At 34.1% G+C, this 12023-nt stretch overlaps 2 protein-coding genes across 2 annotated transcripts; one reads left to right on the top strand and one right to left on the bottom strand.

The window, feature by feature from the left end:
* The first annotated feature begins 4304 nt into the window (after nucleotides 1-4304).
* Nucleotides 4305-5761, top strand: LOC114402345. The gene is made up of 2 exons (XM_028364872.1): nucleotides 4305-5227; nucleotides 5546-5761. The coding sequence occupies exons 1-2, from the start codon at nucleotides 4479-4481 to the stop codon at nucleotides 5547-5549; spliced, it is 753 nt and encodes a 250-aa protein (XP_028220673.1). The 5' UTR covers nucleotides 4305-4478; the 3' UTR covers nucleotides 5550-5761.
* Nucleotides 5762-6912: 1151 nt separating this feature from the next.
* On the bottom strand, nucleotides 6913-11729 carry LOC114401333 (putative leucine-rich repeat receptor-like serine/threonine-protein kinase At2g14440). Its single transcript, XM_028363838.1, has 8 exons — nucleotides 10849-11729; nucleotides 9526-9986; nucleotides 8680-8815; nucleotides 8505-8576; nucleotides 8354-8422; nucleotides 8015-8086; nucleotides 7505-7576; nucleotides 6913-7428 (listed from the first exon to the last, which is right to left on the bottom strand). The coding sequence occupies exons 1-8, from the start codon at nucleotides 11457-11459 to the stop codon at nucleotides 7389-7391; spliced, it is 1533 nt and encodes a 510-aa protein (XP_028219639.1). The 5' UTR covers nucleotides 11460-11729; the 3' UTR covers nucleotides 6913-7388.
* Between the last annotated feature and the right edge of the window lie 294 nt (nucleotides 11730-12023).

Here is a 12023-nt window from a genome sequence, read left to right as displayed (position 1 = left end):
AAAGAGTTTTAAATATGTCAAAACTCCATCACCACACAGACTTAGTAAAAACAAAGATATATGGCAAGTTGATTTTTAGGGTATTTGAATTCACGGTGAACAACCCAAAATCATAATATTAGCATAAAAAACTAGAAGCAAAACTCTCTGTTACTTTGCCTTTAACATGGAAAATTTGAATCAATTTTGGGCAAAAGTGAAGCCAAACCAAATGTGATACTACCTCTGTATAAGCAACAAATTGTAGTATTTTTTCTTCTCCTAATTATTAGTATAAACATGTAATTAATCCTAAATTATTATGAAGTTTATTAACGAGAAAAGATATCACTTATTTTTCCTTAAAATAGTTATGTATTTATTGATCTATTAACAAGTATCTCATACTAATTAGTTAAAATATTATTGATTAGACTATGATAGAGTAATATCATTATATCTAAGAACCATTTAAATTAATTAATCTATGGATATTTATTGAGTAAAATTTAGATCTCTGATTATATTAATTAAAATAAATTATTTTTTGTCTTGAATTAATTATGTGTGTTTCTTTTATATAAGAATAAATGTAATATATAACAATTTCAGAGTCACTTCAATGATTTAGAGATCAACAATTGAACTACCAAGTTTTAGGGGATTGATTGAACTGGTCATAAGCTTTAATTCATAGTTAGATCGATGAATTCAATTCACAGGATGATAATTTATATTAACATGAATTATAATATATTTTATCTCTTATAAAATAGGAGAATAATTTTTTAAAATTAGAAAAAGAGAACATGGGCAGCATATATAGAGAGAGAGAGAGAGGGAGAGATTGAGCATAAACAATTTCAAAAAACCTCTAAAAAAATATTACTAAAAGTAAATGTATTTTCAAAAACACGCATATATGTGATACATATCCACTTTTATCGCTCCATCTCTCCTCATTACATCTATAATTTAATCATTTTTCACGTGATATAGATGAATGTATTTCATCCTTATAATAATAATAATATTTCTTTTCAATTCGAGTATATATACTAACCACAATATTTATTTATTGAAAGTCTAAAAGATTGAGTCAATACTCGTCATAATTTCTTCTTCGCAGGACTCTTGTTGTTGGTTTTCATTTCTAACGTCGTAAGACAGACAATGCTATTAATTTGACGCACTCCTAACAAGCCTAACTGAAAACTCCATAGTCAAACTTGATGCTAATGGTTGCGTGGATCATATCCTAATCCTCACTCAAGTTTTCCATGCTTTTGCTATTTGCTACCCTACACGGACCCAGTCAATGTCAACTTGCAGAAACCATTTGGGCTGAACCTGCCAAACCAAACCCACATCTTTTTCTTGAAAGATTCTAATCATGACCAAATCTTATTTATTTTCGGCTAAACCATGTATTTTTCCAAATATCATGACATTTTCCGTATAATATTCTAATTTTCGTAAAATATAATTTAATATTCATAAATTCTTTTAGTTTTATACATTAAGTTTTGTTGCTTTTTTTAATAAAAAATATCACGACTTTTTTACTTGTTTCTTTTTAAATACTACGATTTTTTCATTTAGACTCTCTGTACAAATAAAATAAAAGACAGAGACTACGGGATATTTTTTTTAAGAAAAAGGTTGAGGATTAAATATCATTTTCAAAAAAATAAATAACAGATTGAATGAAAACAGATGCAATGTTTTAAGAGATCAACGACATAATTTAAACTTGATATTTTCATCATACTTAACAATTTAGGATCAATATTTTTTTAAACTGTTTTTTAAATCAATTTTTCCTTTCGTCGTTCCACTTGTTTAATATATATATATATATATGACAACAATGCAGACCAATGATTTTCAACTTGTTTCTCTCAAAGGCAAAAAAACGACAGTCATGTAGACTGTTCACAAGCTAATAATGAATCATCAATTAAACACGGAAATAACAATAATCAAGACAAAAGCTTGTGCTGAAAACGTAAGGCTAAAATTTCTCTTTTAATTAATTAAGGAAAAGTACATTATTAAACCCACCTAATACCAGTCCTTGACAACATCCAGCTCAGTTTATTATGTGCACAATTAATAACTTGAGTCGTAGTCAAATCAAAGCATTGTTGTGTTTGTTTCTCTTTTATTTACAACAGCTGTGATTGACATGAATCCTCTTTAATTTAATAGAATGGCCTTATTGGTCTATATGGTCCCTTAATTTCTCCTTGAACAGTACAATCACATTGGCATCTTCTCTCTGGAGAAATTATTGTATGAATTAGACCCACTTCGTATCTATGTTCCTAGTCAATTTCTGTAAACTCTAGCTGTTCAATTTCCTCTTAAAACGTGCACGGTGCAACTAGTTTTCGTTTCACTTTCAGCCCCCTTCATGTTAATTCCACACCCAAAAGACAAAATGTGTGGCCCCTTTTTCTCTCAAAGCAACGCATGCCTCACTATCCCATATTAAGCTGAATGGAAGGTATTACTAAGTTCTTGTTACATAACTCTTTACTCTTGTCTGTTACTGGCCTAAGTTGGATAGTACAATGCATCAATTCTTAAGGGTCCTACTTGAATGATACAGGTCAATGTGCTCAGAAGCATTGATCTTTACACTTGATGCCTAGGCTCTTTCTTCCCTTCTTGGTCTTTCTGCAGAACTGTAGAATAAGATAAAGAATTTGCTGGCACTAGGAGAAAACTTGAACTAGAAAGCACATGTAGTTGTGGTTCAGTTTGTTGAGGATAATAATGACTCGAGGAGCTTAAAAATCTTAGCATGTTATTCTCAACTTTTACTAGATAAAATCCTTTGAACATTAAATGTTAGAACAAGAGAAAAAGCAATGCACAAACTGGTGAAATGTGAAGTCTCAGGATGTCTACGTGTTAGAAAAGGTGAAGTATTAATTGTTGGACTTGGTAGAATCCTCTGCTTTCGGTAAAGATATGCACTATTAGCCCTATTTAATTAATGACAAATCACATGTTTAAGTTTTTTTTTTTTTTTTTTTTGTAATTTTTCACACTGCTGTCACTTAACATTATTGTCGAGTTCAATAATAGTCCACGGCTGGACCACACAAAATGCCCAAGGATAATGTACTTATAAACAAAAGCAGCCAATGTGTAATAATTGAAAGATTTACCGCAATGTTTATTAGCTGTCAGGTATTAATTAGAGCCTGACCAAATCTTAACGGAAGCTTTTTCAAGAGCTGAACACGATACACATAACTTGATTTCCTTTTCTTAGGACTATAAACTCATTTGCACATAGGAAATATAACAACCTGAACCAGCTGGGACCAACTTATATTAGAGGGTAACTTGGTCATTTCATTAATATCTCTTCAATCTTTAACCCCAGTTGTCACATGCTTAGAAACTACTCTCATGTGCCCACATGCTTGGAACTCCTCCATGTTAAGTCCCTGCATGCAGGTGGAAGGTGGAGTCAAAATAACAATCCTATCTTTCTTTGACCAAGCAGTTTAATTTAATGTCATGAGGATCCTTAAGCTTAATTATTTGTCAAGCCTTTAATATAACTTAAAATAATTTGATCCCTTTTGTTTTTTGTGTATGTTCTTCTGTACAGCAGAGACCATTATATAATTACTCGTTAATCTAAAAGAAAAATGCCTACGTACGTTCACTTGATCTTGAAAGTGTTAACCATTGATGTAATCACATGGAGTTGTCATTTTATTTCGTGAGCTTATTCACTTTTTCATAATCGACTTTATTGATATTTCTTTCAGCCTCCAATCTTTAGATAAATTTTGAATTTTAATTTGAACATTTTTTTAGCTGTTAAGGCCTTAAGGGAATCCAAGGTTTGTAGTAGTAATATCTTTTCAACCAAACTAATTTCTTTTGATATTTCAAACATTTGAAATTCAGATTTCAGTTGTAACCCCACCAATATCTTCTTGCTTGATCTATTTGAACTTTCAAGTGACATTGACCATACCAAATCTATTTAGGAGTGTGCAAGTCGTAAATAATTTAGGCAGCAGATAAAGACCACAGCACTAGTAGTAACTTCACACCCAAATTATGACACTTGGTAACATAACACCCTCCATAAATTTGAAAAAAATTATACTCACATAGTAGCTAGTATTCAATACTAGAATATTATTAAAGCATGCAGACACGGGGGTTGAGACTTGCATGCAAAGAATTGCTAATGAAAAAGCTTTTGTCTTTTACTTCCCACGGCGTCCATGTGCTGTCCCTATATTCTAAACAGAACCTTAAATCACTTGTTTCGGGTTTACCAGACCATTTGATTATTATAATCTCACCGTCCTGACAGTTAAAAGAAAAGAGAGATTAAACATTTCAATGCAACATTAAAGCACTCTCTCCCCCCTTTAAAAATCTCAATTCTCATGATATGCTAGAGTAGAGCCTAAGCACACACACTCTCATTTTCTCATTTCTCCGTACCCCAAAAAAAAATGGTTTCCCTTGAACCTATTGAGGGCAACCTCAGATCTAGCGACCCACCTTCAAGTCCTAGAATATCTTTCTCAGCAGAGTTCTTAGATGAGAACAACTTCATCTCCATCAGTCCAAATGCTGAGTATGAGAGAGATCAAGAGAAGGAACGTGAGAGAGCAAGGAATGCTGCTGAGTTTGAGTTCCTTTCAAACAACACGAGCAGCAACAACACAGTGTTAACTGCTGACGAGCTTTTCTTTGAAGGGAAGCTCCTACCCTTTTGGCAGATGCAGCATCTAGAGAAGCTCAGCAAGATCAACCTCAAAACCAAAGAGGGAGAGGAAGAGGAGTTAGAAGAGGAAGTAGTAGTGGTGAGCAACAATAACAAAGAGGATAGTAATAGTAATAGTAGAGTAAATTGGTTTGTGGATGATGACCCATCTCCAAGGCCACCAAAGTGCACTGTTCTATGGAAAGAGTTGTTGAGGTTGAAGAAGCAACGTGCTTCTTCTTTGTCACCCTCTTCTTCTTCCTCATCTTCTTCCTCTTCTGCAAGCTCACTTGGTGATGTGGCTGCCAAAGAAGGGAAAGAAGGGTCAAGGAGTAGTAACAAAGAGCAGCATGTGAAGAGGGTAAAGAAAGGGTTGGAGAGAGCAAGGTCAGCTACTATTAGAATTAGACCAATGATTAACGTGCCAATTTGCACACAGGTCAAAAGCAGTGCCTTGCCTCCTCTTTTCCCACTCAAGAAAGGAAAATTAGAGAGGTAAAAAATTAAATTCAACTTGCAAGATATCATTGCCACGCTTATGTTTATTTATATTTAGAGTACTTTGATCGTTTGAAATAATTAAGTTTGTTTTTTATTTTGCTTATTTCTTAATATTTGTTCCAACAAATTATGTTGCAATGCTAGATTAGATGTTTAATTTGGGTGGATCTGAGAAATTACAATGTAAATTCTGACTTGTATAATCATTGGATTATGTCATTGTGCATTTTTCCCTTGGTAGAGGTGAGTAATAGTAGTAGTTAGTTTTTTGCTTGTATGGGTAGTTTGATTGATTAAGGAGCAATGTCCCAGATAGTCAGATGCTGAGTGAGTTCCTCAACGTGCGAGTCCCACATGGGCACCTGTCAGCCGCATACATCTGATCAACGGACTCAATTATTATTGAGTGTCAGTGGTAATAATACTTTTAAAAATAGCTAGCTAGGGAGAGCAATTTCAGTGTATGCATAACGGCTTGTAAAAAATTTCACGGTATATCGAGCAATATTTGAATTCCTAGACTGAAAAGTGGCAGAAATTCTTTGCATTGATCTTCTGACTAGTAGGAACTAGTGGATTCACGGGTAGTGGGATTGAACGGAGTTCAATAAATAATCAATACTAGAACGAAATGAAAAGATTGAAAAAAGAAGGTAATGGCTAATTAAGAAGTATGAACACTAAATTGGAACAGGCTTGGCGCAAAGGGTTAGATGTTTGAGCATGTGATGTGTGTGTAGATATTGGTTACGATTTCATTATCTAATTTTGGGATTCAAATCTGATATCTACATACATGTTGGATATTCAACCAGTTTAGATTGAATTTAATATGTGTGTATGTGTTTTCATAAGTGGTTGTAAAATTGATTCTGGAATGAATTTGATTTTGTATAATTGATTTTAAATGAAATTTATTTATTAAAATTAATTTTAAAATAAAATGATTTATGTTTAGATGTTTTTTTGTTTTAAAAAAAAGTTAATAGTAAAAGTTATTATAATTTTTTTATCTAATACAAAAATTACTTAAAATAAAGATATTTCAACTTGAAATTAATTTTAGGTACTACCTTCACAACTATCCAAAAATATTGTTTTCGACCATATCAAAATTATCCTCATTTTATCTTTATGATCTCCCTTCTTTTATCCCTATTCCTAAGTTAAATTTTAAATTTTAAATTTTAATAATTTTTTTATTGGTCAATAATTAAAAATATTCTTATATCAGAATTTAAATTATTATATATATTATAAATTTTAATTGTAATATAATTTATACATTAAAGAATTATTTATCATGAATCTTAGTTATATAAAAATAAACATTTATTCTTTGCAATATTGGCTAAAAACGCCCCCAAAAGAAGTGAATATCGGTTTTCACATTTGCTAGGGTTGCTTGGTTGCATAAAGGAAAAAGGTTGAAACAAAAGATAATTGGCAAATCAACAAAAGTTATTTCACTTCTCATGATGTGAAAGTAAGTTTAAAGTGATTCTTCCCTCGTTATCATGCAAGGGGAAACAAACCTTTTCTTAACTTTTTTTTCCGCACCAATCTCAAGTACAATCTTTTATTTTTCGTATGCTCGAGTAAACACGCCATACCACAAATTATGCTCATACCCACAAAAGTAAAAGAAATTAAAAAATGGACGTAGTAGGCACGAACAGTTGGTAAAACTACAAGATGCAGTGATTACACTAAAGAAACAAGTTAGAAGTATGATTACAGTTGGTAAAATCAGAACATGGTACAAACAAATTGCAGAAGTACATGAAAACAAACAAAACAAGTTACAAAAAAAAACGAAAAGAAACAAAGCAAAATTTTCAATAAAATAATAAATAATGCCTATACAAGGATATGTACAATACAATTTCAAATAACATTCCAATTTTCAAGGAACTGATGAGAATCGAGCATGAAAATTGTCAAATCAATCTGAAAGTACACTCCAAGTCAAAACAAGAAATCCGTATGTCCTCCAGCAAGATAAGGCTGAAATGAAGCTTGATCTTCAGTTGACGAGTTGACAATGAAGAACTTCCCCCAGAGAATCAGAATCATTTAGGCGCAAAAAGAATTAAAATTTCTTGAAAAAAGGACAGTCTTCATCTTTACTATGGAGGGCCACTAAACAAATCCCTCAAGATGCTGGAGGAGATAAGAAATTATTTCCAGAAGTTCTGTTGATATGCACAAGTTAGTAAAGCAAACACTGTAATTGACGGGGGCAATATGAATAGATAGGTGTTTACTTACCTGATATCTAGTCCTGGTTTTCCAATGAGATTTGCTGGAATTTGACCAGTCAAATTGTTATTTTGTAAAAACCTGCAACAAATAGGGGTCAATCATCAGGTAACATGAAACAACTTGCAGATCTTCCTTAAGAGTGAATTATATGTGTATCTCTGAATCCTCAGAATACTTATTAATCAACAAATGTCTGTTCTAATCCACCAAGTTTCCTCAGAAAACTAAGCCAAAACTCATTTAGTTATCAACAGATGTCTGTTCTGATGCTCCCTAATCTAACCAAGCATTACACAATAGTAAGTAGAGATTACTCATTTAACTAACCTCATAATGAATTAATCATCATAATAGTTGTCTAGACTGACTTAATTTTCTAGACATAATTGAAAACTATCAGAAAGTACTTGGGATAAAAGGAGGAGGCTCAGAGGAAAAAATTTCATACATTGAAATAGCAAAGGAAAAGCAATTTGCTTGTAACCTACAGTGTATCTAGAATAGGGTACAACTTACACTTCTTGCAAGCTGCTGATGTCCCCTAAGGATGAGGGAATCTCTCCACTGAATTGATTGTCTTCCAAGTGCCTAAAAACACAATAGCAATATGCAAATACTGAGCTCCATGAATACATTGAAGTTTTCTTATATTTCTAACATTTGGATGGTGCAATTGCTATAGAACACGACTACATGAGTTGCTTTAGGATAAAAAGAACTTTTGCAAAATAATTTTTGTTTCCACTGAATGAAAAAGATAGACTAGCTACAGCCAGTGATGTGATGAACCATATGCCAGAAGATAAACCATCATATCAGGACTTAAAAAAACACAAACACAAAATAAAAACTTACAATGTCTCTAAAATCTTTAGTGAACTGAGGTCAGGAATCTGCCCTGATAAACTGTTATTCCCAAGCCAGCTGCAAGAAAGGCGATGATTTACTGATCAGAAAATTTTGAAATACTAAATTTCATGAATATATGTAAAACTTAAGAACTTACATGTTAGTCAGAGCTGTCATATTGGCAACAAAAGGTGATAAAGATCCAGAAAGATCCATACTTGTCAAGTTTCTGAACACAACAGGAAATCATAAGCAATTCATTCACACAGCACAATAGGACTGAAAGGACAGAAGAACATGTGCTATAACAACTCAAGACTGATCGATCTTACAAAGTCACTACACGGATACGTGGTCCTTCAGAACATGAGATGCCAGTCCATGAGTACTGCCGAGGCATACAAGGATCACCATTCCAATCAAGTGGAGGATTTCGGAGGCTCTGTTTTACCTTTTCCAAAGCAATAACTGTCAAAAAAAGTTCTCCTTTTAAAAACCTTGCATGTCCACAGTTAATGTACAAGCGCACTATAACTATGATGGAACATGTTGGGATTTAAAATAAAATAATCAGGAGCAGGTCCTATTGTTTTTTGGGGCTGTCAATGGCCACGCTACCCTCAACCCCCACCCCGAGAATTTTTTTTTGAGAATTTCTCTTTGATATGTGAGAAGGAAAACAGAACTTGGGTCAAAATATTGTAGTTATTGCTGAGTAGTAATGGCTTTCCTTGCACTTCTCACTACAAATTTGTCCAATTACAGAATCTTCTCACTTGCTAGCGCAAACATGACAATATATAACCCTATAGCAATGCTTATCTTCACTTATTCTCTTCACCCTTCAAAAATGCCGTAACTATATCATTCTTTAACTTATCTCTTCAAAAACTTTCACACTCCCCCCCCCCCCCTCCCAAAAAAAAATGCACACAAAAATCCTCTTGCTCCAGACCTTTAATCAACTGTATTTTAATATGTGGCCATTACTCATACAAGGCCAATTTAAACTTTGCAATGTTATTAGTGGCATAAAAGATCTTAGGATATATAGTCAGGCAGCATTGGCACTCGAGGAATATTTTCTTGTTTGCTATAAATAATGTCTTGGCCTTGAAGATTATTTTAGGAATGATGACCAAAAGTTAAGCAAAGAAACACGAAATCAAAAGCTATACCATCTCGAGTTAAAGTTCTTCCTCCAAGTGGCAGCACATCAAAAACTTCACCAGCATTGATTAAGGGGCCCAAGGAAGAACTAGCAGCAGGGGTCAAAGTTATTGTTGTAGGACCAGAAAGAGGCCACTGGCTGGCAAATACAACAACACCTGATGGGATCACATTCAAATTATGGTAATAAGTTATACCATTCACACTTATGTTAAAAATTCTTGATCCAGCAGTGTCATCAGCGAAGTATAGAGCGATGTAGTAGTATTTGGAATTTGAACTAGGAAGTGATGCTGTGGGCCATCTCAGTTGCAAGGTTTCCAATTGATCAGATCCTATACGTGTCTCAAATATTTTTGCAGGTGGAAGATTCCAAAAACCAGAAACAGAAACATTATCAGTGCTTGCTTGGGTAGAATTACTCTGCCCAAAAGGCTCCCAGACACGGTCAAACAGATCATCAGGATACCTGACCCAAAAGCAAAAAGCATCACATATTCAACATTTGAGACGAGGGAAACAACAAAAAAGAATAATAAGGAAATGATTTCATAGTAAAAAGCAAACTCGGAAAATCCAATACATCATTCGTGATAACTTATACATGAGAAGAGTTTAATTTAAGAGAGTTGCTAATTGCTATGATAACCTGATAAATTTAGGGATTTTGGTATAATTAGTTTTTGGACGAAAAGTTGCAGGAGTTCTCGTTTAATGAAGTCTGACAAAACAAATGACATGACTTCAATAAATAAGAACTCATGTAACTGTTGATCCAAAAACTAACTATACCAAAAACTCCTAGATTTATCAAGTTACCATATAACTTCTCTTAATTATCATGTTCAGTGTAAAGGTAAAAAATTTTATAACATGAACCAAAAATCATCTTTAATTTGATTTTTAAAAAGTAATATATACATATGATTTGTAATTGGACGACATTATAATAAACCACTAATTTCTGTTCTGAATTTAATCCATAAGCTTCTTCAACTACCTTATAATTGTAAGTTGTAACTATAACATGCTCTCATTCACAACTCTCTCTCTCTCTCTCTCTTAAAGGTTGTTTTACTTTCTCACCAAGGAGAAAGGAAAGAAAAAAACTTCACATTGACTACATTAAAAAAAACACACCAAATGAACAAAAAGGCAGGCATGAAGTTTAATCTGGAGTAGTATCAAGAACCCTCGAGAATCAATGAAAAGGACATATTTAGTGAAATCCGTGGTGTTGTAAAGAGAACTGTGAGGCAGGCATTAAGTTTGAACACAAGAGTGGGGGAGGGCAATGAAAAGGACAAAAATATTATTAATCTGGGACTAACCGAATGGGTGGTCCGGAGTATCCAAAACTGTGTCGTGCAACCAAGGCAAGTCCATATTTAGTGAAATCCGAGGTGTTGTAAAGAGAACCCTCGAGAATCAAGAACTCCAGAGCAGAAATAAAGGGATCAGAATCGGTGTAAGTATTGGAACCGATGCACAAGCTCATGATCTTGCCCTGAGCCAAGAAAAGCCCTTCGTAGAAAGAAGAGTTTCCATCGGAGTAATCCCGGGTGGTGTTGACGACGCTCCAGAGGGTCCCGTCGAGGATCTGGTCGAAGACCGGCGGCGAGGGGTGGTCAGCGCCGTTGACTCCGGCGTAAAAGTAGGTGGTCCGAACGAGGTACTTTGCGCCGCGGTACACGGGAATATTGTAGCAGTGCTTCTTGACCTGGCGAGGGAAGGAGCGGAGGGTGTGCAGAGTTGGGAAAAGAACAGGGGTGGTGACGGTTTTGGGGGAGCCCGAAGAGATGAAGCCCGAGTCGGGGAGCCACGTGCGGTTATCGAATTGGGCAGCGGAGTGGGCCCCGCAGTTGATGAGTAAGCCTCTGGGGGGTGTTTGGGAGAGAGAGAAAGGGAAGAAGAGGAGGAGGAGGAAGAAGGAGAGGGACATGGTGGAAGTGGTCGGAACTTGGAAGGAAGACAATGAATAAGTTAGTTAAAGTTGAAAGGGTCTTGGAGTTGGAGTGGTAGGGAAGAAATGAAAACGGTGATGGAGAAGAAAAGAATATCATATGGTTCCTTGGAATGGGTAATGAATAATAATAATAACGCGGGAAACAAAATTTAGCCTTGTTGTTTTGGTTGGGTTGGTTGGAGTAGATAGACAGCATTTCTGGGACTGACTCTTTCTCTTTGACTCAAACAATGCTTTCTCACCAACGCATCACTAAGAATTAATCTCAATATGTCAACCAGACAATTATTTAGGATGCCTAGCTCCACACATACTTTTTTTTTTTTTTTTCTTTTTCAAGTAGCTAGATTAGTTCCTGAAAAGTAATGAGTATTGATAAATTAATATGTAAAAATATCGCAAATTAATCATCCTAATATTGATGACAATTTAGTTTTTTAATTTTATAATTTAATATTAAATTGATTCTCAAAAAATAAATTTATTGTTAAATTAGTTTTTAAATATTATAATTTAATAATAAAATAATTTTGTATATTT

The sequence above is a fragment of the Glycine soja genome, chromosome 20 (assembly GCF_004193775.1).
Source record: "Glycine soja cultivar W05 chromosome 20, ASM419377v2, whole genome shotgun sequence".
NCBI lineage: Eukaryota > Viridiplantae > Streptophyta > Magnoliopsida > Fabales > Fabaceae > Glycine > Glycine soja.
The sequence above is the reverse complement of the archived record's forward strand: the minus strand, read 5'-3'. Positions and strand labels throughout refer to the sequence as shown.

Bases quoted from the DNA above. Each gene is read 5' to 3' on its own strand.
- LOC114402345 (XM_028364872.1), top strand. From the start codon at position 4,479: ATGGTTTCCCTTGAACCTATTGAGGGCAACCTCAGATCTAGCGACCCA.
- LOC114401333 (XM_028363838.1), bottom strand. From the start codon at position 11,459: ATGTCCCTCTCCTTCTTCCTCCTCCTCCTCTTCTTCCCTTTCTCTCTC. The intron at 8,423-8,504 runs GTAAGTTCTTAA...CCTTTCTTGCAG, and splicing joins ATGACAGCTCTGACTAACAT to CTGGCTTGGGAATAACAGTT. The intron at 8,087-8,353 runs GTAAGTTTTTAT...TTGTGTTTTTAG, and splicing joins CTAAAGATTTTAGAGACATT to GCACTTGGAAGACAATCAAT.